General features: G+C 33.6%; 1 protein-coding gene across 2 annotated transcripts in view; it reads left to right on the top strand.

Annotated features, from left to right (window-relative positions):
- The window catches only part of uxs1 (UDP-glucuronate decarboxylase 1), a 42188-nt gene that overhangs the window by 7763 nt on the left and 6649 nt on the right, over positions 1–27776 (top strand). For both annotated transcript variants that reach the window (XR_001480476.2, XM_015364430.2), the window contains exons 3-11: positions 1178–1226; positions 5669–5712; positions 6670–6730; positions 7817–7997; positions 9201–9305; positions 10440–10499; positions 13554–13675; positions 21771–21890; positions 22557–22600. Coding sequence is in view for 1 of the 2 variants with exons in the window: in XM_015364430.2 (XP_015219916.1) it covers positions 1178–1226; positions 5669–5712; positions 6670–6730; positions 7817–7997; positions 9201–9305; positions 10440–10499; positions 13554–13675; positions 21771–21890; positions 22557–22600 (786 nt within the window). In the remaining variant the exon portion in view is untranslated. The remainder of the gene's footprint in view (positions 1–1177; positions 1227–5668; positions 5713–6669; positions 6731–7816; positions 7998–9200; positions 9306–10439; positions 10500–13553; positions 13676–21770; positions 21891–22556; positions 22601–27776) is intronic.

Raw genomic sequence — 27776 nt, 5'->3', positions numbered from 1 at the left:
TACAGTGAATCAAGAGTTCAATACAAAAATAAGTATTGTCTGGAGAAACTCAAACTGCCAGTTCCATTTTGAGTATTCCACATTACCTCTGCATTTTCCCCTTTGCAATCCTTGCACACCTTGGTGCTCCAGTGAACCCCTGGAGATTTAATTGTATAGTTCATATTATAACTCATTGGCTGTCCTCTTGATAACATCCAGGTTCGTTATGTTTCTCTGGAATTCCCCAAAAGAACAATGATAACCTAACATTTTCAGGGTTACAGGAGAAAGATGGGAAAGAGGTGAGAGGTTAAGATTACACAGGTGCATGTAATAAGGAATAAAGGCAATTATGTCACTGAAAATAGCTAAAGGTGCTCCATGATGTAGATATTGTAACTCCTGTTTTGTCTACCCATGCTTGGCTTTCATAACTGCATTACCGGTAGCTAAGATGCTTACCTTGGAGGGTGGCATGGCAATTTTGCCAGATACAGTACCTAAGCCTAGAACATGCTGCTAATGAGGGTAGTATAGTTCATGTTCATTGTACTACTTTCCAATGCAAGGTCTATCAGTACTGAGTCTTCCAAATAACCGTGGGATATCACTTACACACTCCATTGAAACTGTTCCGTTTAGGTTACACCTCTCATAGAGCTCTAGGCCTGTTTTTGCTATGGTCAAACCACAATGTGGCAACTATGGGTTCACCCACTGATGATGTAGGGTTGTCGTTGGTGTTGTCACTATTTAGAGTGCTAGATCACTTTTCACCAGGCACTTCAATTCTATAAATTGCAACTATTTGAACTGTGGTGCCTGGACCACAATCAGGTCAACAGTTCACTGCTTAGTTGCAGTGATCCAGCATTCTTTCTTGAATGAAGGATGGTCACCCACCTTTAAGTGTACCTCCTTCTATTTCTCTGTATCACCCCAGCATTAATTGGGGGGTGTCCAGGTGATTCCTTTCTCCCAGTTCTATAAATGTACAAGGAAGTATCTTTGCTCTCTAAGACCTCTTCTTTTTCCAGCCATTTCCAGAAATATGTAACTGTCCGTTGCATTGTTGTGGAGACTAGATTGAACCAATACACTATAAAGACTACTTGCTTGTCAATTACCCCTGTAGGGTTTTGGTTCAGGTTGTGTCAAACGTAACCCTTTCTCTGACAAATATTTTCTTCTTCAGGTCCATACAGGAAAATGGCGAACTTAAGATTGACCGGAAAATAGAAGAGGTTAGTGATGTTTTTTTTTTCCATTGTTACTTTTGTGTCATAATCCCAAGTAAAAGCAGTGCTTAGTTTGCATGCAGGCTTCTGAAATTGCCAGTTCATAGACCCCTTACCTTTTAGTCTGAAGCTTCAGTCTAAGACCACACTGCTAATGCTGCATGTTAGAATTTAGCAGATTATTATGTATATTATGTGATCAAACAGTTTCTCTTATGTCCTTCATTACTGTCCTCCATTCAGCCTTAAACTTTAATTATATAACATGTCCTGCTTCTGAAATGTAGGTCAGTTGAATGTTCAGTACTGCGTGCATGTCTTGCAATGTTCAACATGAGTGTCAGTAAAGGTAGTGGTGGATCATGTAGCTATGTCGAAAGGTCACATTTGAAAATCAAAAGGGAGGATGAAATGATTGCAAATTTACCAGGAAGTTTTGTGAAACACAGTAGTGTAAACCCTGTCGGGCATACAGGAAAAATGACATGAGCAAAAAAAAAAAAGCTAAAAATAAAAATGCAGACGTGCACTTTTGATTGCATATATTAATAATATAGACCATAGGAAATATAGATAATGTAGAATTGTGATAAATATAGATGTTCTTATAGATTGAACTGAGAAAAAATGTCCAAAACCCTGAAAAAAATGTCTTGTTTATGAGTGGATCAGATGGTTGATCCATTGCAAGCTTGGCTGAGATGTGTATCAGCAATTAAGGCTCTGAGAAATTGCACAAAATAAAGCTGTCAAAAGCTTTAGCTAACTATTCTCTAGATAGAACACTGACAACAAAAACACTCCATAAATAGATAATTAAACATGCACACAGCAAAGCACATAAGCAGAAAAGACACAGATGAGCAGACCTCCTCCAAATGTTTATTTTCTGTTTGCTTTTAAAGTTTAAAATGGTCTAATACAGCCTGTATAAGGCTCATGTAGAGGTAACAAGCAAACAGCTTCCATGTTTGCTTATAAAGAAACAAAGCAGATGTTCATTTGCATTGCCCTTTTGAACAAAAAATTGACTGCCTGCAGTCAAATGATCAGGACATAGTAAAGATTTTGCAATCCAACATAGTATGCTCTAATATGCAGGATTATATTTTCTTGGAAATATAATGAATTGTAATGAATTTTTAGCACTTCCTGCTGAACTGTTTTGCTTGTTGATGGCTTGAATAAAAACGAGTGATTTGATGGTGGGTGCAGTTAGCTGATATAAATGCTCCAATTAATATTTTACCAAATTTATACTATTAGTGATTTATCTGCAGTGGAATCGTGACAAGTTAAATGTGTATCATCTGAAAGTATTTGTTAGCAATGGCTTATGTTGGCACTTCGTAGTGTTTGGATAAAATACTAGAGATGTGAGCCAGCTGCAAGCAATGTTTCCAGATGTTGTAGTGGGGGTAATGATCTACTCATTGGTTAGAACCTGCAGTCAGTAATGTTATGAAAGATGTGGAAGGCACAAAACATTTCAAAAGTCTTACTAGACAACTTAAATTTCCTCCATGTTCCCCCCCAAAAAAACAGACTGGATCTAAAAGAATGTGACAAAGTGCTTGACATTTAAACTATGCATAATCTATCCATCCTTCCATTTTCTATGCACTTCAAGGTCATGGTGAAGCCAGAGTCTATCACGGCAAGCCACAGGTACAAAGCAGGTTAGATCCTGGATGGAACCCAATCCATTGCAGAGCACACATAAGCACTCACACCTAGGGCCAATGTTCCCAGAAGCCAAGTAACCTACCACTGTATTTTTGGATTGTGGAAACCCAAACAAAGTCCATGCAGATAGCACCTCAGGTGCAGAATTGAACCCTGGGATCCAGCAATGCAAGGCAGCATTGCTAATCACAGTTATTACCACTGTGCCTTATCAGTTTAAAATATATGATGGGTTAATTAACTACTCACGAGGCTTTAAACTGCAGTGATCTTGGTATTATACATAAAGCTCTGCAGGGGTTGTCAGAGGTGTCCGTTAAAAGCAAAAATCAGACTGCAGAGTCAAAGATGCACACAGAGCCATTCCTCAATAAATAATGGTATTTGAATTGATGGTTAACAAGCAAGGGTAATATTATGTTAGAGTGCAATCAAAAATGTTTCATGAAGGAAAATCTTAACACATAGATTGTAAAACAAGAATATTGTGTAGTAAATGATTTGCTACAGTTTTCAGATCCTGTTTAACTCTGCATATTTTAAAACATAAACGTTTCTGTTGATTATTCAATCAATACATGATTTATTTTATTTTGTTCTATGTGCAAGATATTAACTATAGTACATAAGTGGTAGTTTTATTGTCCCACTGTAATGAGTGACATAGTTCTGTGATATCATCTCCACTTACAGCTATTGTGCTTTTTCATTGCGATTTAAGCACTGAGTAAATGAATGTATTTGACTAATCAGTTCTGTATTGTTACAGTCCAACAAATTAAAAAAATGTCTCTATAAATACCCGATTGAATCAGCTTAGGTAGAGTTTTCTGTTTACCTATGTGTTATGATAAGGGATTGTCTTGAACTTCTGGCCTGGGCTCTGCAATTAGTTTGATGAAGTGTTTGAAGAGAATATTGTAAATCCCCTTTAAATTCCTAAAGAACTCAATCACATTTTTCAGAATTGACGTTTGTTCTAAGCTAAAGAGGTTCAGTCCCCTGACCTGTCCCTGTGTTAAATGCCTTTAAATATTAGGATTAGTGTCTTTTCTGAGCCTGAGACTTTTTTGTAGCTCATATGTAATCCTTAATCCGTCTTTTTTCTCTTTATACTTTGTAAGAAATAGCTAATCCTTTTAGAACTTCTTTTGTAGTCAGAGCACCAGTAAGGTAGAGTTTGTGTTGATCAGATCTTTTGAATTGATGCAATTAGAGTAAGAAACAGTAGAATTAAGAGACGCATTGGGAAATCATGACCTCAGTGTGATCACTTTTGAGGTATATTTCAAAGGCAGAATTGCAGAATCTAAAGGGATGGTTTATGATTTTAGAAAGGCTAGCTTTAAGAGAATTAGAACTTAAGTGAAAGGGATTGAAATTAATTAAGACTTCATCAGAAAATATATGATTACACTTCAGAAATGTAGTTCTAGAAGAATAAAAAAAATAATCCCAAAGGTTAACAAATCCTGGTCTAAACTTCTTAGGCCATTATTAAACAGGTTTATAATACTAAGGCCTATGGATTAATCTTAATGGATCATTAGAAATAAATATAAAATATTAGCACAGAACAAACTCTTAGCTATAAGCATAAGTCAAGAAACATTTCAGAAAACCAAGAGAAAGAAAGCAATATACTGTAGCTATGGCAACCCAAAACTAATGTCAAGGGCTTTTTTCAGTGTTGCAATAAGAAAAGATCAGAAAGGGAGGAAATGAAGCATCTCAGAGATAAAATGGTTGCTATAGAAGATGAATAGGTGATGGTGAAAGTTTTCAGTGGTAACTTTATATAGAGTTAATTTTCCAACAAAGAATAAATTAATATTGTGTCACAGGTAAAAAGACAAGTCACCTTTAAACCATTTTAGCAGATTAGGGAATGGGGTATTGAAATGACTAAGAGAATGTCAATCATAAAAACCAGCCATTATTTATTTACTTGAATTCAAAGACATGAGTGACATCACTTATAATTCACTAGGTTGGGACTTCAAAGTGCCCAATGATTATTTAGTCCCTTTTACATTTTTTTCAAAGCCTGGGAATTATAAAGAATGTTTTTTCCTGTCATAAAAAGAATATGATAAGGGAACAAAATCTTTTTTTTTTTTAGTTTGGATCAAAGAAGGTTATGTGGGGACTCAAAAATGGAAACCTAATTTGTAACCTTCTTTATGTTCTTAATTTTCTTTGGCTTTGAGTGAAAATCCAGTGCATAGCACTGTGAGTGTGATGTTACTTGACCATGAAAATTTAAACACTAGGATATAGGCAACTTAAATGTTACAGTAGTTCTTTAGGATCTGAACATTTTTATATATTATATTTCTCATCAAATACTGACTTAGAGAATGTGATAAAGCAAGAAAAAGATTACTGTATATCAATGTAGATAAGGGAGGGGCAAATTTGTTAACAGAATTTTAAAATGTTATGAAATTTTCTTGTCTTTATTTTCTGGTTCACATGCTATCAGTAAAACTGCAAATAGAATATATATTTCTGGTAAAATACAGGCATAATTTTTCTCATCTAAATTCAATTGCAATTATTTTGGTATCAGTTGTAATATCTGCAATGATATCGGAAGAATTCTCATTACACTAAAGAAATCAATTACATTTATTGAGAGTCAATATTTTCAATTTCTCACATATACTGTAACTGTGATTTTCTTAATATGGTTATTTTTAAAGACCTCATCAATATTAACACAATTGTAAGCCTGTTAATTGTTTTTTTTTCTGTTTAAGATTGTTGGTCCTCTCCGGGAGAAAATCAGAGATTTGGAAGTCAGGTATACTTTCCTTCCTTGATATGAATAAAAACTCTGTATGTTTACTAAAACCTCTATAAGCCGTTTGATTCAGACACAGTATTGAACTGTTTTATATGTCCCATTTGCTCTTGTTTTGAGATTACTTACAGTTATCCTTTTCAACAAATTAACTTCATAAAGTAATTGCATAAAAAATAAAGTAAAATGCAGATGCACTTTAATTATTCAGGATCGTATTATGAGAAGTAGGAAGGTTCTCAAAAGGTTTCTAATAGGAAGTAGTATTTCCTATAAAAATATATATTTATGTTTCTTTTTAAAGAAAACAGCTGCAATGCCTTTTCAACCATATTTTTACTGTAATACAAATAGAGTGAAAAATAAATTAAAAGTATGTAAGCAGAAGGCTTTTCAAGACTTTCAAACAAGGTCCACTTGAATTGTGTGAGTGAACAGTGAGAAAAGTGAAGGGAATCAAGAATGATAAGAAAGGAGAGTCAATGCGAGGAATTTCAAGTGACCTGTTTTTCACAGGGGATCAGCGTGGGTGTAAAGGCAGAGCTTGGATGTAGAACTGCAAAGATGATGGAAAGAGAGATATAAAAAGAGATGATTAAAAGAGCGATAGTTATGGAATTAACCTAACATCCATTGGAGAACTGATTTCACAGTTGGTGGCCAGCTGGTCACAGCAACTTGCTTGTGGTCATCAAGATAAGGATACCTTGGATAAATTAAATCTTTCCCAACCAAGACAGTCAAATATTTGAAGTCACTTGGGGAATCGCACTCACAGTGTAGCTAATGACAAGGTCCAGGATCAAACCTGTGAACTATAAGGCCTGAGCTACACACTGTTGAGACAGTTAGGAGCCTCATACTTTTATTTTCCAATAGTGTTTTGTATTTTTTCCTATTCCATCAATAGCCTGCATCTCTCAAATTTCATTAATACATTTTTTACCTTTTTTTTAGTTTCACACAGAAATATCCACCTGTTAAGTTCCTGTCTGAGAAAGACCGCAAAAGAATCTTGGTAAGTGTTCCCCTTACAAATTTCTATTAACAAATTTCCATGTGTTAATAGAGAAGAGCAGCTTTTCTGATTCCCTGGACCTCTGAATTCATATATAGCAATATAGCTGTGTTACAAGGATTATTCTTCCTTAAACACTGTAGGCACATGAAGATCCACCTGCGAGCATGGCTAATCATGAAATTCTAATAATAATAAACCATAAATCAGATAATATGAATATCTGACTACTGTAGCTTGGCACTCATGTGCGGTTATTTGTGTAGCCATCTGTTGTGGGCATCTGACTTTGACGTGTATTTTGTGTGCATGAGCATGCATATTTCATGAATACCTTGACATGTTTGATTTTGTAGATAGCTTATGAAACTGTATGTTGATGTGGTCCAACTGAAAGTTACTGTACTTCTTTTGGATTCCAATAACATTCCTTGTTACAAAGGGAGTTTTGATTGATTCACAGATTTCTACCTCCATCTTTCTTACAAAGAAATTGTATCTTTGTGACCTTTGAGAAAGCCCTCATATTTTTAACACTCTCTTGCAATATGATTTTTTATTTTTGTGCATTTTGTGCATGCATTGTCAAGCATGTTGAAATGTGGAGGAACAGATAATGGTTCACAACTGAACAGGGCTTTACAGTCGAAACGCAGTGTCTCTTTCCTTTCCTTTCAGCATGGAATAAACTGTTTTTTGCAGCCTGTGCGTGCTGCTGAAGCTATCTACTCAAACATGTTGAAATATGGACATTATAGTAGTTTTGCTTTCTAAAGTAATTTGAAAAGGAGCTTGGAGGACAACTCTGTATATTTTGATGAATCTACATCAAAGCTAAACTTAATCCATCGGCTAGAAACTAAACCATATTAGTCAGCTTTATTGACAAATTGAGATCATCATGGTTAAAGCACTTGGAAAAAATAAACTGTTTGGTGTTTCAAGAATTTTGGTTGTCTCCAATGTAAAGAAAGCAACAGGAAATACATAATGTTGTAGTTCATGGTCTGGTTAAAGAAGGATGTGAAAGAAAGATGCTTCTCCTGGTACTGTTTTGTTGGAAAAGCAAATTTTGTTTTTTAATAGATCACAGGAGGAGCTGGCTTTGTGGGATCACATCTGACTGATAAATTAATGATGGATGGCCATGAAGTTACAGTGGTAGACAACTTTTTTACAGGCAGAAAAAGGAATGTGGAACACTGGATTGGACATGAGAACTTTGAGCTAATTAATCATGATGTCGTAGAACCACTGTATATTGAGGGTGAGTACAAACCTTAAAATTCAATAGACAAAAGGACACCAGCAAATGAAGAATTCTGAATACCAATAAAATCTTAAAAAGGAGGGGGAACATTTTCAGCAGCAGTACCAGAATCCTGTCATATCTCAGAAACTATGAAATATTTGACCTGGTTTATATAGGGATGGAAGAATTCTGAGGAATACCAGGCTGCTTGTATGTGGTGTTAGTGGGAACAAGAAATGGTACACAATCCTTCAGACCAGAATTTGCTAAACTAATTCCCGTGTATAGTGGCAGGGTACACTATGATATGAAGGTGACTATATTTGAATGACAATCCATCAAATAGTGGCTAAAGTGCTGAAGTGGGTTCACTCCTGTTTGTAAAGCTCATTAGGATCCTTAACATATCCAAGGAATTACAATTATTATTAAATTCAAGAGTAATTCGGTGTTTATTTAAAATGTCTTAAAATTACATTAGGCGGGGTGAATTGATAAATATAAAATCTCCAGTCATTGATTTTTCTTATCAAGCTTCTGAGAATGGTGCCCAGAGTGTGTTCCTATCACTTAAACCATTCAGGGCAATATAAAAAATGTCATAATGGAAAGTATTAATTTTTGTTTAAGGTTTTGAAAAAAAATTCATTGAAGAAACACACAAACTGAATCGTGTACTTGAATTTCCAATTCTCAGTCTGTGATGGCAGCAAACCTTTCTTAACCTATAACCTGTCCATGATTCCATGGGCTTTTAATATTTTAAATAATATGCAGTGAAACATTCTGCTACTATAGCAAATAGGGGGTCTTTTAAATTAGAAATTGATTTAATCTCATTAGCATGTGATTATATAACGTCTTAGCCTGGGAAATACAAACGTGAGGAAATTAAATGTCACTGCTGGACCCCTGTTGTTGCTACTTTACAGCTTTTTGGCAGAAATTTTATTTTTCTGTTTGCTTCATGAGCAGTGGTCATTGTATCTCTCTTGTGAAATCTGATTTCCACCTAGTTTAATATTTGCTTTGTAAACCTGTAATAAGATAACCTTTATGGATTTCCCATGCCAATTCCCACACACTTAAAGCTTTATGTTTTTATATATTTTGAAGAATGAGCAAAAACTCTTTGGAAGGATGTCAAGTATTTTTTTACACTATTTTATTTTTATAAGAAAGTTTACACCCTAATTTTATTTTCTTGTTCTTCCACAGTGGATCAGATCTATCATCTCGCTTCTCCTGCATCTCCACCAAACTACATGTATAATCCAATTAAAACACTGAAGACCAATACCATTGGGACTTTGAACATGTTGGGTAACTTTGATTAATAAGCTGTAAAGCACTTTTTATTTTCTAGTTTGTATATTTTCAGTAATTCAAATGTGAGACCATAAAAAAAACTAAGAGGTGAAAGCAATATATTAACTCTTAACTGTCTCTTTAAATAATAATTTAATGTTTGAGAAAGAAAAACTAAAAGAAAATCTTAGACTTGGTAGTACAGCTATCATGTACCATAGACATTTTACTACCTCAAATAAATATATTAATTACCAACCAGAAGAGAAAGATGCCTTTCTCTGTTTTTTTTAATATTAAGCTTTTTATTTCTTGTGTAACGAGAGGAAGCGGTCTTGCAATACAAGATTTGTTCAGTCTTCCGAGTGGATAATATTAAGAGACTACAGAACAAAGTGCTTAACCAAGCATGGGAGAGTATATATTTCTCAGGCAAAAAAAACTTGTTTTGCACAAATTAGTGCTTTTGGCAAGATGTGCATCTCATAGAGAATCAGATCATGCTTGCCTTTACATTTGACTTGAAAAGTTCAAGAATTTAAAGTTCTACCTGACAATAGGAATACAGTAGGTCACATTTATCAAGATTTTATATTACATTTAATAGTTTAACATTTGGAAATTAACATTTAAAAATATTTTTATAAACCTCAGAAAAGTAGATTTTATTCAGTAGTCAAATATATACTGTACCTAATCACATATTCGCTATATTTCTTGCCAGATTTGTGATCTCAGTTATAAGCAAAAGCCATCATCATCAAAACAGTATTCTGGTTTCCTCTCCTCACTGTTGAAAATCTTAAATCTGTAGCAACAATCATAACATATACACTTCACCTGAAATTAGTCCAGTGAGGTCCATAAAACAAAACATTTTTTAAGACCAAGTATAACCAGAGAGCAAATGTAAATTCAGGTTCTGGTTGTTGATTTATAGTTCATGCCCTTTGGTATATTGATATTTTCTTTAAACTACAATGTGAAGGTTTATAGTACCTACAGAAAGCTAAAGTTGATGTCTTGTATGTGTTGAATGTGATGGTGTTTTTATGAATGGCCCAGGTTCCTAACTCAGTTATACAGTATATCACATGTACACCTCGTAATAAATACTGAATTTAATGTCATTCCTACTTTCCTTTCTAGGCTTAGCTAAACGGGTTGGGGCTCGTCTTCTGTTGGCATCAACTTCCGAGGTATATGGAGGTAAGAAATCCATAAATGTCTGTTTGATGCTAAACCAATCATCGTCACTTCTGGTCATGAAGAGCCACAGGGCTTAATTTGATAATCTATTGAATTTATTGAGTTACCATATTGACTGGCCATACATACCGTTGTTTTCAGTCCTTTAGTCATTAATTGGCTGTTTGTCCCTCACTACAAAAGTAATGGAATTCTAACAAAATACTTATTCTGCATTATATCCATTATACATAATATACTTTAGCTACATTATATAATTTAGCTACTTTAGTGTACTTTTAATTTCACACTTTACAAGCACTATTTTACAAGCTGCAGTTTTTTAGTTACAGAGGTTTAACTGAACTGTTCTCATGTCTGTATACCAAGAAATCATGTATGTATAGTTCTGAGAGCTTTAAGGTGTAGTGAACATCCTCAAAGTCTACATGCAGAAATAATCATGCTAAGAGTTTTAGATTCATATTTGAAGCTCACTGTTTCTGTGTGAAATCAGCCTGACTTTGGCATGACCTTCTCATATGCTCTTAGAATTGAGCACATTACAGTTCATCTGTGAAAGGGAGGATATTAGGCAAACATTCATATTAGTATTCATATTCATCATTCGTTATTTAAAATGGGCATTTTGTACCTAGACTATCTTTCCTGAAGGTATTGTAACCTCTGACCCATACATTTTTGATGCCATTTTAAAGCTATTTTCCCATTTTCCAATTGATTAATTGGCTTTGTGGTTTATTACTGAATTAATAAATATTAAACTTTCACATTTTAATGATAAAAGACCATCTTTCTTTTTTATTTTTTTGTTGAACAAACTATAATGTGTAAACAGAAAATTACAAAATTGGACCCTCTAGTAGGTTAAGTGCTATAACAATTATACGATGGGGAAGAGGTGGTTTTGTCACGTTTTGGTCTTAAATCGATGTAGGATATTTTTAAACGACTTATTCTGGATAGCGTTGTTTCATTTATTTAAATGATTACACTCCTTTCTTCTTGTTAGAATTAGTCATAGTACTTAAACTAGTGGCAGGCTGACCTTGATTGAGAGCTATTTGACAGCCGTGCAAAGCTAATTGCATTGCAGGAGCAATGATGTGTGAAATAAGATAATTGATCATTGAGATCCCAAGTTAATTTTATTTGGTTGATCATTTTTATTTATGATTAGCACAGGGTATGGATGGTGGTAGGAGGCCAGTTTATATTCAAGGCAAATATAAAAAGTGGAATGGGTGTAAATTAAATTTTACAAGAGGGACAAAATCATCATAGCTCTTGGATCAAAGGGAAAAATGATTTATTTCTGCCTAAAAAGGGAGAATTGCAGCGACTATAACTAGGGTCTCGCTGTGACATTTATTCCATATTACGACTTCTGAAAATAATTATTTATAATTATAATTATTTTCAGAATTACAGGAGTAAACAGCAAGACAGACATGCCAGACATGCTACATTAGACACTGATTTGTTCATCAGTTGGTGCAGCACTGTACTGAGCAAACAGTAGTGGTATTGCTGTCAATATATATATAAACATCTCTAGAAATGTAGTACTTAATTTAGTCAAGTAAGATATTTAGAGTGTGTAACTATAATGTGGTATACTCTAAATAAATCCACTTGTACTGTTGGTTGTGCAAAATGATTGACCCTGGCCTGCTCTGATTTGCTTTTGAAAATGTATATTTTAAGCATGATAAGTCATATTATAAGATAACTCACATCAACAAGTGTATGTCAGCATCTGGCATTTGATAATGGTGTAAGAAGTAAGTAGTGAAATGAAGAACAAAAAAACAACTTTTTCAGATTTGCTTCTTTGTTTTCCTTCATGCATTTTGTTGTTGCTTGCCTTTGTCTGGTTTTAATTGGATTTAAAAGCCATTTTTGGACATGATCATAGATTATGCATATTCCAGTAAATGATTGCCTTGTTAGTATGATTCATACAGTATGTACAAACAGATTGGCAATTTAAAGAATAATAAATAAATAAATAAATGTTTTTTTTTTAGTGACACCTGCTGACAACTTTATAAAGAAATACTGTTAAGATAAAAACTTAATAAAAGCAATGTCATAAGAGTAACACTAATGCATTATTTATCTCTTTAGATGGACTGCTTCTGGGTTTTTACAATAAAATTTCCCTGTGTTCTGTGTATGTCTTATGCATTTCTCTGAATAAGTAATACTGAGACTTTTAAAATTCTGTATCATAGAAAAAATATGCTTTCCCAATGCGGAACTAAATCACGTTTCATAACTCCATTTGTTGTCACATTTTAAGTGATCCAAGTGAATTTGTTTCCTAAATCCTTTAATATAAGGCTTGAAGACAAATAAAAATATATCAGATAAAGGTCATGATTGACTCAGACATTATATAGATGAAAATCATGAACAGAATTGTGTAAGTAAATAATCTGTAATAATCATTTTACCTCTAATATTTTTTAGTTCTTATTGAATGAAGCAAGATGGAAATAGAAACTGCACAGAAGTTTAGTGAATCTTGCTTACTAGTAAGACCTCGTTAAGAATATTAAGTGCAATTCTGGTCACTTTAATACAAACAATATATTTCACTAGAATAAGTTCAGAGAAGAAAATATAGCTAATTTTTCAGCTCAAAGGAATGTCCTACTCTTATAGGTTAAAAAGACCTGAATATTTTTAGTCTTCTCTGCACAAGACAACAAGAGGACCTGAGTCAGATATCCTTCAAGAGAACTTAATTCTGTAGAGTTCTTCAGAATTAACAATGACATGACACATTAAGCAGAGGTTCCAAATGGAAACTGCGAGGGTGTTCTTTACACAAAGTTGCCAAGGTCTGGAACAAACTACACTGGCTATATTTTTAGGCTGACGCCATAACTTCTTTAAAAACAGCTGGATTAAATACCTGCACGAAACCAATTAACCTAGATTGGCCAAATGCCCTGCTTTCATGTGCTAAATTGTACTCTAATAACGATGCCTGTGAGAGTCATTTATTTCTCTGATGTGATAAGAAAATTCTGAATTCCTTCACAGATCCAGAAGTTCACCCCCAGAGTGAGGATTACTGGGGTCATGTCAATCCGATTGGACCTCGAGCCTGCTATGATGAAGGGAAGCGTGTAGCAGAAACCATGTGTTATGCTTACATGAAGCAGGTAAAATCACCTGATATCGGACAGTTGTATAATGAAGTGAAAAGTTAAAATACTACAAATACTAAAATGAAAGAAGAAAAATAGCTATTTTGCATCTTTTGGTAATTCCAAGACCTTAAATTTCCTTTTGGGATTTTTTATGTCTGTGTAATTAAATACAGGTAAAAACAGTATAAAGCATTCAAATGATTTTTTAAACAAAATATTACATTTGAGGTAATATTTGCTGTTAAAATACAAATGGGTTTTTTAGTTCAATATGTGAAAATTATTCAGTTACATCGAAGCACTAGAGGTAAATTATGTAAAGGGTGTGCACACGTATACAACCAAGGTATTGAAAGTTTTTTTGAAAAGTATTTTTCTTGAACATTTTCAGATTTTTAACCTAAATATTGTTGGTTACAAGAACTTATTACAGGTCCAAAAAGGTCTGAGGTGATTTGTCTTGATTTTAGCCTTTACATCAACAAAAGCTGAGATTTCAGTAAGGATTTGTAGACTATTGATATCCACTGTACGTCTCTGACAAATAATTGTTAGTTTCATTGAATTATGAGAACTATCATTCCTTGCTTTAGTTAATGTATAAGTGAAATTGATCTCTATACTATTATTTTCCAAAAATGAATTTCCAGGGTCTAAGAGTAGGATATGTGTAATATTGTGCCACAAGGTCCAGTCAACCTTTTGTGCAGTAAACCACATATTGCCAAAAAGTGTATTGCTTACAACGTTCAGCTTTTTAGCTTTGAAGCAAATTATGTAAAAGACAAAAAGCAAACACACACAATGAGTTACAGCAAGGGAAAGAGACAATTGATCTTTTCCATCAGTGCAAAATCAACAATAATATAGTTTTTAGCGATAAGAAGCAAATCTTAGAAAAATACAAAGTATTCAGGCAATCTGAATGACAATTCCAAGAAAACATAGATGTTTATTCTTCATGGATGCTGACAGCATTATTAAGGAATTCCACATTTGTGCAGTGGATTATGCTGTGTATCATTAGCTTATTCAGTATCTTAAACACAATACTTATTTACCCTGCATGATTTGTTCTTGTTGGAATAATTATTTGAATTAATGGTGTTGAACATTTTATTTACAAAGATACTGTTTTACATTGTGATCTAATTTTATGTAAGTTATAAATGATTCATTATCTGAATTTACTATTAAACTAGCTCTTTCATTCCATGAATGCCTTGAATAATAACAGTGACCATGGCACTTAAAACACTTGACTTTATGGGATATTGAATTTTTTAAATTACCCATTGCACCATATCATAAGTTCCTGAAATACTTTATTGTATTTTGTTTGTTTATTAAAAAAATTCTGTCTACAGAAATCAAATTCCAAGAATCCATTGTTACCAGATTTGTCAGATTTCCCACCCTGTATGTATTTCCTTTTCATTTCCAAGGCTGTTCTAAATTAAATTTTAGAAACATAATTTTTTCTTCTCCTTTGTTTTGGAAACATACTGTAACAAGACTCATGAGAGATTTTATTTTTTAGGTAGATATGAAAAGTGTCAAATACTTGGAAATAGATATCAGGTTCAAAGAGGGAATGTGAATGTTACTTGTATTTACAACATTATAATCATAATCATCCACATCCTTTGAACCCGTTTGACGTTTGCTACTTCATACTTTGTTTTTATGTTTATGAGGTCAGTCTTAGGTGCTAGTCTGCCTGAAATGTTATCTGTATTATGACAAAATCTTTTTGGAGATTCACAGTTATATCTTTGGGTGAGTGATTGAATCATTTACCCAAATGTACAGTATAGAGAAGCCACCATTCCATTAACTTTGATTATGGACACCACAGTCAGTACCCTGTGATGTACTGTGTTTTAAGCCATCAATGGATTTGTTGAGGTCAATACTCATTTTACCTTAGATCTGACTTTGTCCAAGATGAAATGGTACTGAATGTTTTGTTTCAGGCTACTTTAACTCCTAATTGCAGTGAAGATGATTTCCTGAGATTTTGCAAACTTGCTAAAGACTTTGTGGAACTGCCATCTGAGCAATAAAATACATGATTAAATTAACAGCATTTACTTTTAATTAATTTGTGTGGCATAAATACATATGAATAAATGTGCTAAAAGAATGTTTCACACAGGTATATACCACAGAAGACATTAATGACAAGCGCCATGTTACAAAATGAACTGTGGTAATATGATTGATTCTATCTTAACAGATACCAAAATTCTGCTGGAGCTAAGACTGTCAAAAAACACTTAATCAGGTTCTGCTGGTATTTGTTTCCAGTCGTACATAGCCAAATGATGCATAAACTCCTACCTGGGATAATAAAAAATACATTTATAATTGATGTAGTATCCACTGATTGGAGACTTTCAAATGTAACACCAGAGGTATAAATTAGAACAAACTAGAAGAGTAGTTCACACTTTCTATTGCATGAAAAAAATGGCTTGCAATTGAAAACTTAAAGCAACATAAGAAGGAGAATAGGAAACACTTCTTCATTCAAAGAATTGTGAATACCTGGAATAATGGCCCTGCCAGGTAAATCAGGCCCCAATTCTTGACCCTTACCCTAACCCTACAAATTAGGCTACATGTGAACATAAAAGAGTTTCCAAAAAAGAAAGGAAGTTTGAAACTTAATTGGGCTAATCTCTAATCTTGTTGGAAACAGGCAGTAAGTTTGGAAGATAATAATTGCTTACTGTGCTCTAATCTTTTCTTCAGAAGTGTTTTTCATCTCACCTAAGAGATGTTTTGCTAGGTAGACTGTGCATAATGTAGGACTAATCCAAAGGGAAAAGAAGAATTTAAAGGAATCTTTTCAATGCAGAGAAAGATTCAGAACGGTCTTGCCCTTTTGTTTTAGTGAGAATGAGGTTTTGACATTTTGAAAAAGCTATAAGCATGACACAAGACCTTTTAGTATGACACGAAAGAAATTTTGCTGGCCAGGGAAGACATTAAGTGGTGTTTTGAAGAAGAGATTCAAATAGGTGTATTTAACAATTCTTTTTTGCTCATAGAAGTAATCTTTCTCACACCATTTTAGTGTCCTGTTTAGTATTTTCAGTTTTATATATATCCTGTTTTTATCTAAGCTGTTTCTCCTCATAAATGTTCAGTGTAGTAGGACTTTGATTGGGTTCGCTGCAGGCTGTCATCAGACCTCCAGCTTGTGATGGAATGTATGCCTTTACAACATAGAAGACACAAAAATTAGTTCAACCCTAAATCATAAAATTGGATCTGGGAGAACTAGGTTCATGTATACTTTACAGACCCATAACATAAACAGTGCACACAGCTTATTAAGAAAACCATGTGTAATTTTCTTAAAAACAGTTAACCATTTTATGTATTTTCATGACAATTTAGGGGCATTTTAGAGAAAAATAATTGTAATCATAGGTTTTTCAAAAAGGTTCCTTCATCACATTTTCAAATAACTGAAAGCTGCAATATTAATCCAAAGTAATGGCCTAATTATTGAATTAAATTATACAGAAAATATATATTCCTACATAGAATTAAATGCACTGCACTCATACCCTGGTATAAGGACGTTCGGTATACTGATTTTCGCTAATCCGAACATAAAGAATTTGTACCTTGTAATTTGTGATGAGGACAAAATTTCGCTAATCCAATTTAATTTTGAATTTTAATCTAATTTTGAAGTTCAAAAGTGAAGACTTTGGCCCAGAACGTTCTGCGAACATTTGAATTCAGCACCACTGAACAGGTGTTTTTTTCTGCGCATGTGCAAGACATTATGGTTAAGGACGCCATAAGGCAGCAGTGCTTTGTCTACGATCACAGCAAAAGCTTGTGCTCTCAATTCCAAAGTGTTTTTTTGTTTGTGTTTGTTTTGTAGTTGCTGTTCATTATGGGCCCTAAGGAAGAGAAAAAGATTCTTTAGCAGAATAGTTGACAACAATATGCACATTTATGCACTATTACGAAAGAATGAAAAATGTAAATATGATATCATTAATTATTTTACAGCTATAGTTAGCTTGTTTGTGTAGAACTGCATTGTTCCCTAAGCTTGGTATAATGGTCTGTATGGTATTGTATGTTTAAAGTGTTTTTTTTGAGCAGGGTGGAATTTCCCTATAAGAAATAATGGAATTTTTATTTTTGATTTTCAATCTCCCGCCTTCTGAACAGATTTTCAACAACGAATTAGATTTGGATACCGGGGTATGAGTGTATTCCATGTTAAAAGTTGTACTGTTATTTTTTTGTTTTTAAGTAGTTTCTGAAAACAACACTACATTACTAGATTTTCAAGACTTTCCTTTATTGAGCAATTTCACTTAAGAGAGTTATTCCACATAATAGAGTATGGTTATTTATCTTTGTATTGATCAAAAAGAAAAGGCATTTTTATATGGGACTGAGGAAAAAGATAAGTGGTAACTTTTTCTGGTGTATTCTAAAAGTACTTTCCAATCAATGCATCAGATAATAGCTCTCCTGTAATAAAGTGCTATTTTTTAGCTTTGATTGCATAATATCTGAATTTTATGTTCTTCTGAGGAGATTTAAATTGGTACTTACAATAGGATATTAAATGTGCACCAATTGCCATTCTTTCATCGCAAAATAGTGACTTATCTTCAGAAAAAATTGGTTGTTCTGTGAAAGTTAAAAGACTATTAAAGAGGTGAGGTCATGATTAGTAACGGGATAAATGTGAACATCATGATGCTCAGAGCATGCTCAAAATAATTTTAGAGTCAATTTTAGAGACGTTAATTCCGTTCTGAGAAGTGAAAAAGAGTCCAAAATTGATATTGTGAAGCGTTTTTCCTGGTATGTGGAGGAGAGAGGGAGAAGAGAGGTATGAGGGATAGGGAAAATAAAGATGAAAAGGTATGAGGGTAGGTAAAGTGTGGATAATAAGATGGAGATGTGGGAAAAACATTCCATAGGGAACTACAGAATGTTGCAATCTGTAAATGGAGAGTTTAAATATGACTAACTGGTCGCTGAGTACTAATAGGGATCTGTGAAGCAAGTGTAATGATAATTTTGGCCACTAATTCTAGTATGGGAATCTTTGAATATGTGTGAAAGGACACAGACAAAATGTGAGTGTATTCATGGTCAGGGGAGGACAAAGGGATGTCTTATTGGCATGGAAAGTTCTTTGATTCTTGTTGCTGTAACATATTTCCTTAAACCAGAGGTGTCACACATATAGTTTGGAAACAGACATCCATAGATCAAAAATAGATTCTTGAAAATAGTAATAAGGCCCTACCAATCTTTGGTAATAAGCTGTTACTGAAAAAGAAAAATATAAAGAGTCAAGTGGTTCAAGAGAGGTAGAGAAGTTTGTATTTCTTTGTAGAACTACATGGAAAACCCAACATGCTTAATTTCAGTACCACAGATAGAAGCGACCAAAGAGCAAATTAATAGTTGAGAATGGAATACTTTGCTGTTTTTTTACTGCACATATGTATTGCTTTTGTCAATTTTGTCTTCCACTTAAAAACAGTAAACCTCTGCTAAAACCAGGCAAGCTTCTCATCTGTTATCACAGAAACTGTTATGCTATTCTTGTCAGTCCCTCAAACAGAGTTTAAGGGTGATAATGATGACTAATGATCATTAATCATTTCTGTAGGTGACCAATTCAAATAAATTTGCACTTATCCCTTGATTTACAGAGGTAACAAAATCCTTTAAAATGTTAATAATACAAAATAAAATAAAACATATAATTTTAAATTCCCAGTGCTTTTTCGTGTGCAAGCTTACAGCTTGTTCCTGTGGTGAAAAAAATCTGCCAATATTAGTCATTGTTACTCAGTACTTAAGAGTATTGAATTGTCAAAATATGAACACTTTTACATGTTTATGATAATTAACCCATTTTCATTTTTTTAATTTAAGCTTTGTTATCCTCTGGAAGAAATTTATTTTGCGGCATAGTCTAATACAACAATAAAATAATGAAGACAGACATTACCAACAAAGAAGCTGATATACAGTAATAGTGTTACAGGGTTACTTTATGTTGCTTGAAAGAGATATTCCAGCAGGGATGAAAGATTTTCACTCCATATAATGCTCTTGGCCTTCTTTACAGCCCTTTGTTTGTAGAGGGTAATTACAGTAAGTATATTTGATTTGACCCAATTATTTTGCTTCATATTTTCACTAAATTTTCCAACTTATTACAATTGAGAGTACTGATGTGAGACAATATGTTTAGACACTTCCAATAAATAACTTATAGAAAAAGGTTAAAATAATTCTATTTACCTTTATATTGCTGAGTTTCCTAAGAAAAAAGGGTCTGCATTGGCCTTTTTTATAAGCGGCACAACAACTTGTGTCCCATCCAGGTTTTTGTCTATGACCAGTCCCAAGTACATGTAGTCTTTGACATTTTCTACAGTCTGAGCAATTTCTACAGTCAACAGTATGTTGGAGGGGTGTTGCACTTTTCCTAAAATAAATGTCTTGAAAACAAAGGCTTTGGTTATCAAACTTCAAAGAGTACTCCACATACCACATAGTCATTTCCCCCATTTGACCCATTACCTGTTTGTTAAGAAGTCTAGGATCCATCTTACAAAGTTACAGTTTAAATTGAAGTTGTAGTGCAAGCAGTGGTGGTTATATTCAAAAATCAACAAATAAGATCAGTTGCAGGAACATTCATTCTCGTAAAATGTTTGCTGACCTTTGGAATAGCCAGTATTATAGGTAAGAACATGCCATATACAGGTCTGTGCATGTTTATTTCTTAGGAGTTTGATGTTTCAAATTATGTTTTGGCTGAGACGTGTGTTGAGGGCTCATCAATGAAAAAGACCAAATTTTGAGTGCTTTGTGTTAGAATCTCATTGTGGCTCATACTGTATGTTTAGGATCGAAAGGGCCATAAAGGAGCTAATTTGCAGATGTGGGTTTAGTGGGCTTTGAATATTTACTCCCAGATGTTAATAGAAAACATACTGTAAATCTAAAGGCCTCATTAAGAGTGGTGGATCGATTAAAAGTGTATTTTGATGGATGGTTGGAATTTGAACTGATCTGGGAATTCAATGCAGTTCTCACCTGTAATGTCAAGAAACGGTGCCAGTAAAGTAGCTTCATTCATCCAACATACTTGTTAGAATAACTTGATCTAGTTCTGGCACCTGTGTCCGCACTGTTGACATGATGGTAGAAATGGTTGTTAAAAGAAAATATATTCCATTTGAGAACCAGTTCAGCTTGTCTGATAAGGGTGTAACTGATAGGAATTGGGAAAAACAGATTACTAGATGTTAAAGATGTGCTTGAAAACAGTGAGAATATTGTTTTGGGGATTTGTATAGAGATGTGATGTCTACGTGAAGCTAAGGCATTCTGAAACTCTAACAGAAAAGCTGTCTGATATGTGACGAGTGTTATTAGTATTATGTATGTATGGAGGGAGACACTCAACAGGTAGTCTTAATAAGCTGTCAAGTAAAGCAGGCATTGTTTTGTATCTAAAAGTGTCCGGTTTGTGTTACACTTGTTTTACAATCGAGAGACTTTCTGTTAGTAAGAATTCCATTGTACCAGTACCGGTTACATATGGCAATAAAGTTCAAGTTCAAGTTCAAGGGAGACTTGTGATGCCTGTGGGTGCTCAACATAGCAGAAGCATCACCACCATCTATTGTAATCTTACCAGATCTCAGATGCTAAGCAAAGATGGGCCTGATCAGTACTGGGATGAGAGTCCTCTGAGAAAAGTAAAGTCGGACTTTATGTGGTTCTGATGGAACAGTGGGTGACATTCTTCCTTCTGAAAATCAGTTACTTTTAATGGTGACCTGGTAGATTCCTATGCAGGGTTGCAGAGTCTGTATGATGTGCAATAAGTGTACCACCCATATGTGTAGTGCTTAGCATCCTTTGCAATGCAACAAAGTTTTTATAAATGACCAAAAACACAAAAGGAATACAGTTGGTAAGGAAAATATGCCCCGTTAAAATGTTAAGAGTTGTTTTAAGCATGTACAGAGATTTGTTGGACACGTTTGCTAATACTAGTATTGCCTTCCTTTTTCACCAATAGGAAGGAGTGGAGGTGCGGGTTGCAAGAATATTTAACACTTTTGGTTCTCGAATGCACATGAATGATGGCCGCGTGGTGAGCAACTTCATTCTGCAAGCACTTCAGGGAGAGCCCCTTACAGTACGTATCAATGTACAGGTGCAAAGCAAAAGGGTTTATTTAATGTATTTTTTTAAGTTTTAAAGAACTTAGATTAATCTTGTGGAAATGTGCATTAAATGAGAACACTGCCTTCTTAATGTTCTTTATAAAAATCTCTCTATATATAATAGATCTATAGTGGCAAAAATGTCCTTTGTAAGAATGTTTACAAAGGTCCTTTTGTAGGGGGAATTAACGGAAGGAATGGAAGAGTACTTAATGAATATTGTTTTTAATGTTTCTAAGCTCTGTCCCTGTCTTTGGTTTAGACCCAACCAGGAGTTTATTTTGCAAGAGTATTTTCATCTAGAGTCAGACACCTGCCATGCTGTTGAAAGGTTTCACAAATTCTGTATGCAATCCTTTTTACTGTACAGGAAACAAGTTTCAGAGTTTGTAACTGTGGCATTATGTATCTTTTTTTTCATAATTGATCACAAGCACACATTCATTATATTTTCAACCGAGATATTTTTAGCCATGAAATAATGACACGCTGTGCAAAAGCTGACCTTCAAGGTGATTAAGTATGATTTGCAGAGTTAATTTAAATGTTGGATTATGAATTTTTTGTTTAAATCAGATGTTAAGATTTGTAAGTGCTGTATTTGAACCTCAAAGCCACATTTGTATTTGTTTTTTTAGGTTTATGGCACAGGATCTCAAACAAGGGCCTTTCAGTATGTCAGGTGAGCATTCCTAAAGCATTACTATACTATTGAATAGATACCTTTTCAACACTGGCAATATTTTATAAGAGAAGTGGTTAAAAATCTAAAAGGAATTTTCAGTTAACCACTGTTTCAACCAAGAAAACATAGGTTTTATACATATGACCTAAAAAAGAATTCAGAAAGAAAAATGTAAATATAATACTACACTGAAGTAAAATGAAGTCCATTTTCAGCATCTCCAGTGTCTCCATGCATTCTTTATAGATCATAATTTCAAAAGGAAAGGCAACAGTATTGCTATAATAATCCATTAGGTGAACTGTAATGTAATGTGAAAAGGCCACAAAATGGAAAGGTAGATTATTTATTTATTTCATAGAATTTGTCAAGATGCGGTATGCAAACAGTATCATACAATTCCCTGTTCCTCTTCACATGTTCAGACTGAAACACATGGCTCCCGCTGATAAGCAAAGGATTTCTGTACAATAACACATTTGTTTGGCATACTGACTGACTGCCCTCAGGGATTGTTTTCTACAGCAAGAAGAATTGATGCTATCCGTAAAAATGACATTTTAATCCTGCAGATGTCTTAATTCTTTAAATAAATCCACTTTTTACAAATGTTTTTGGTAATAAGATGTATTAAGAACTTAATTCTATAATCACTAGTTAAAACCCCAGGATACTTCTTAAATTTTCAGGAATAAACATTTCTGTAATTAATCAAGAACCAATCTGTTGTTTCTGTATATACTGTAAATAGGAAGGAACATTAAGGTTTGTTTTTTATATTCATGGAATTAAATGGAAGGAATGGTTCCGATTTATGAATTACTTTCTAGTAAGCATTTTACATATTTTTAATGGCTGAATTTTGGTTATTAAATTTAAAGCTGTCAAAATATGTGAACAACTCAGCCTCTACTCATATCTGTCACTGTGTCTTGCTTTACCAGACTCTCACCAACCTGCAGAATGTATTTCCTTTGAGCAGTATCACTGATTTTTTTTTAAAGCTTAATTAAAATTACATTTTTTGAGTCAACACATTGGAAGATATTATTATAATTATAGAGAAATTAAGAATCTCAATACCACGATGTTGAATATAAATAAATGTGTATTCTATTGAAACTGACAGAACTCTAGCTGAAAGAGGGTACTCTAGTACCCTCTGTACTTCATTTCTGTTATCTTATGTTTTCTTTGATAATTACTGATCAGTCATAAAGTTGACATCCCCCCACTCACATTGGTACACAGGTTTTATCTTTCCATGTATATTTTGAGTACACTCAGACTTCTGTTCTCATAATAAAATCTGTTCAAAACAGTGTTATGCCTCTTTCACTATACACAGTTTTGTCACAGTTGTATTATCTGAAGGTCAAGGCTAATCATTTTATTAAGTGTAGAAAATGAGAATTTAATCATTTTAAACATACAACCATTTTCAGAAAGCTGCATGTTACTGGTAAGGGTCAAAGGAGCCTCTGCCAGAAGCACAGAGCACAAGGTGGGATTGCACCCTAGACACACACACGCATAGGAACATTTTCTAGACACCACTTATCCCAAACTGCTTGGTGCAGTGAGACTGGAGCTCCTGTCAGAAGCCCACAAAAACAAATGTGCAAATTTTATTAGAAATATTTGTATACCTAATGTATCCATCAGTGGAAGCAGAGCTGTGTTGTTATTTTTCCAATATAAACTTTTAATGCAACAAGCAGTTCCATATGTAATGGAAGATTGTGACATTGCATTGATGGGATTATTTGTATTTTTCAGTAATTGAGTTCAGGGTATTTCAAAGAAAGAAATCTCAATGTTAATTTGAAAATATTGTGGTGTGTGTCTGTTGTCTGTATTGATTGATGTCTTCTCTGAAGTATAGATCTTAGTCTTTTAAATCTGATATTTCACTTACTAGGAGAATCATTTTCATCGTGTAATTACATGAACAGTTTACCCTGCAGGTATAGATCAAAGCAATGATAGCCCATTTGAAGTCACAATCTTTGAAAATAAATATTTACCTTTAGCAAGTTGTTTAATTCATGTTGTAAACATAAGAGTAAGGTATACCCTTAAAGTGACCTTATCCAAAGCTTTCCAACTTCTGTACAAGTTCTGTACTGACTGCTTTCAGCAGCTGTTTTCTCCTTGTGTACATAGTAATGGTATGGACATTTCTACACATTATTATTTGTAGTAACAGTATTGTTGATGTTAACCTTTGTTGTCAGAATTGAAATCTGATTAAAATTAAATCAAACTACAGCTTTCATAATAGTCTATTCTGTGGTCGTATATTTATTTCCTTAATGTACTATTGAAAAAAAATAAATACTACTGTACCTCGTGTTCCATGCTTGTGGGATAGGCTCCTGGTTGCTGCACTTTACTGGGAACACTGAAAATGGTTTTCCGATTATGGATCTAAATAAACATTGATTTAAGGTATTGAAGATATTTTTGACATTTTGTTTAGGTTATCAGCTTTGTTTTGTTAAAATTTCAATATTTTGTTTTTAGAGAAAGTAAGGTAACCGTAAGAAAAGGTTGTACAATAATGCCTGTCTGTAGTTATTACAGTATGTGAACAAAGGATGTGAAGGTTCCCTCATTATTGTCAGTTACAGAAGGTCTAAGTACCTTCCATAATTGCAATTTCATGGACATTCAGCAAGAGAAATCAAAAGAGAACATGGAAGGAACACAATTTTTAAAACTCGGATTAACAGTAGCAAGTGCAGTAGATGATGGTTGTCAGAAATAAATTCACAATTTCCCACATGCATTACATTTGATTTAATAAAAAATGTTTGAATGATAATATAGGAAAATGATATTATCAACAGAATATTAAAGTGGACTTAAAACTGAGAAAAAGACGCACTTATGCACACAAAGGGAAATACAATGATTTGTAAAGCTACGTTGCTGAATCTGAGACTCCTGCATCTTTCAAGAAACAGCTGGGTCTTCAAACCAGCTGATCCAAAGTACTCATCAAGCTGTTCCTTGAAGGAGTATTGGATATTGGTATTGGATTGAGCAACATGGCTGGGTAGCTTGTTCCATATTCTCACAACCCTTTGTATTAACTATCAAATAGTCTGGAGGTGCCAAAACACCTCTTCTTATTTGTAAACTTTCTTATGTTCTTATTTTAAATCATTTTGAATCCTTGAATCAAGTCCCATCTGTTCAAGACTGAACTGATTTCTTTATTTTATTCGGTATTCTTAATGAGGTCTCACTAGTGCATTGTACAATTTTAATGTAACATGTCTTCATTTCATTTCTAATGTTTTAAACTTTTTATTGCAACATTTATATAGAATGCAATGCTGTTTAGAATTTTCTTTTTTTTTAAATTGCAAGCACATATATTAGCATCTATTGGAATATGCTTAAAAAATAAAGGTAGTATTCACTAGTTTATGAATTTACAGAAAAGTGGATCTTTATTAAACACTTTATATGAAATATTCAGAAAGACAATGGTGTTGTGTGATTTAGGTTTTGACCTTGACTACATTTTAGCATTATTTCACTTGTTCGTTGTCTGGGTGACTGATTCATTGGCAGTGGCATTGGATGTTGAAAAAGCAGAGGATTGTGTATGAGTAGTCATATAAAATAACAGGAGTCCTTGAACTGAACTGCTTATTTATTGAGTGCATCACAAGGTTTTTCCAATACTGAAAACCTGTTGAAAGTGCACATGCACTATAATAATAAATTCCCTATTAGTTCTACAGCTGTGAATCATCTTAGAACCTATAAACCTACAGTATATCTCAGAATATTTACTGTTCTTTAACAAAGAATCTTTGATTCATATGCATCTTTGTATCATTGCATATTCAATTTTTATAAATGAGACCAGTTGTGGATTAACAGTGAGTGACAGGAATGTATACTGTTCAGAACTAATTATTTATATGAGTATTTATACGAGTTCAATTAACAACACACATGTTCTCCACCCACTCCCACTTGCTTCCCTATGAAAAGGGAGAAACTGAAAAATAATATTATCTGTATAAATACAGTGTAAATCATTCAAGTTAAAGACTTGGAAGTAGATTTAAAATGGTTCAGGACTGAAATAAAAATGCATTTACTGTAACAATCTTGAAGTCACCTAGTTCATAGTGAATAATTTAAAAATTAAAAGCACCTTTGAAGTAAACCTGATGACTTTTAAAATGTGGATAAAAACACTACCACTGTCTACAGCTCAATATCAGAAGAAAGATGTATTCAAATGAAAAAAGGCAAATTTTCATTTGAAAATCTGTTTCTCATATTGATGTAATAATGCATGAGAATTTGCAGTGGTGAGTCCTTCTGGAATTCACTGATACTCCTTTTTTTAAGCACTATATATTAAAAGAAAATACACAACCGTTTGTTAATTTTATGACCATTGGTCACTTATACAACACAATGTAATGTTGTCTAGTTATACTGCCATTTCCTTGTCCTAGAGATTATGATGGAAAGAGTGGGTATTTTTCTCACACTTTACAATGTCCTCAATATTTGCCAGTGACGTTTGTCCCTTGGCCTGACCAAAGGCTGAGGTGTCAAACAAATAAATCGTTCTTTCATCCTTCGTAATCCTCTGTATGTAGTAAACAGGGAAAACCTGAATATCTATCCTAAACAGGGGATGAGAGAGGCTGGGTATACAGCATTTTGGGGTCAGTGGACCTTAAGATGAATTAACCGAATTTTCTAACTCCAGTCTGAAGGTCTTTTACAAGGCTCTAGAAAAAGAACAGAAAAGAAGAGGCAGAAACAGGAAATGGATCACCTTTTTGATATTGGCTGCTATCCTAAATAGAATCGATGTTATAATGTTTAATGCCAGTTATCAGTACTTTTAAGTAAATTTATTTACAACAAGGGAAGATGAATTGGATCTACAAAGTAGCTAGACATGTCATTTGTTATACTTTTCAACTTTAATAGTATATTCGTTACGGGGGTTACTTCCTTGCTAGTACATGTAGAGTGTCAAAATGTATTTTCCTTCTAAATAATTTATTGATAATAAAACACATTGCTAGCTGCTCTAAAATCAAGAACATTTTTTATTCATTATTTTCTTGGTCACCAATCTCTATATATACTGTATATATGTGCTATCCTGAACATTTCTTTTATA

The sequence above is a fragment of the Lepisosteus oculatus genome, chromosome 15 (genome assembly GCF_040954835.1).
Source record: "Lepisosteus oculatus isolate fLepOcu1 chromosome 15, fLepOcu1.hap2, whole genome shotgun sequence".
NCBI classification, from domain to species: domain Eukaryota; kingdom Metazoa; phylum Chordata; class Actinopteri; order Semionotiformes; family Lepisosteidae; genus Lepisosteus; species Lepisosteus oculatus.
The sequence above is the reverse complement of the archived record's forward strand: the minus strand, read 5'-3'. Positions and strand labels throughout refer to the sequence as shown.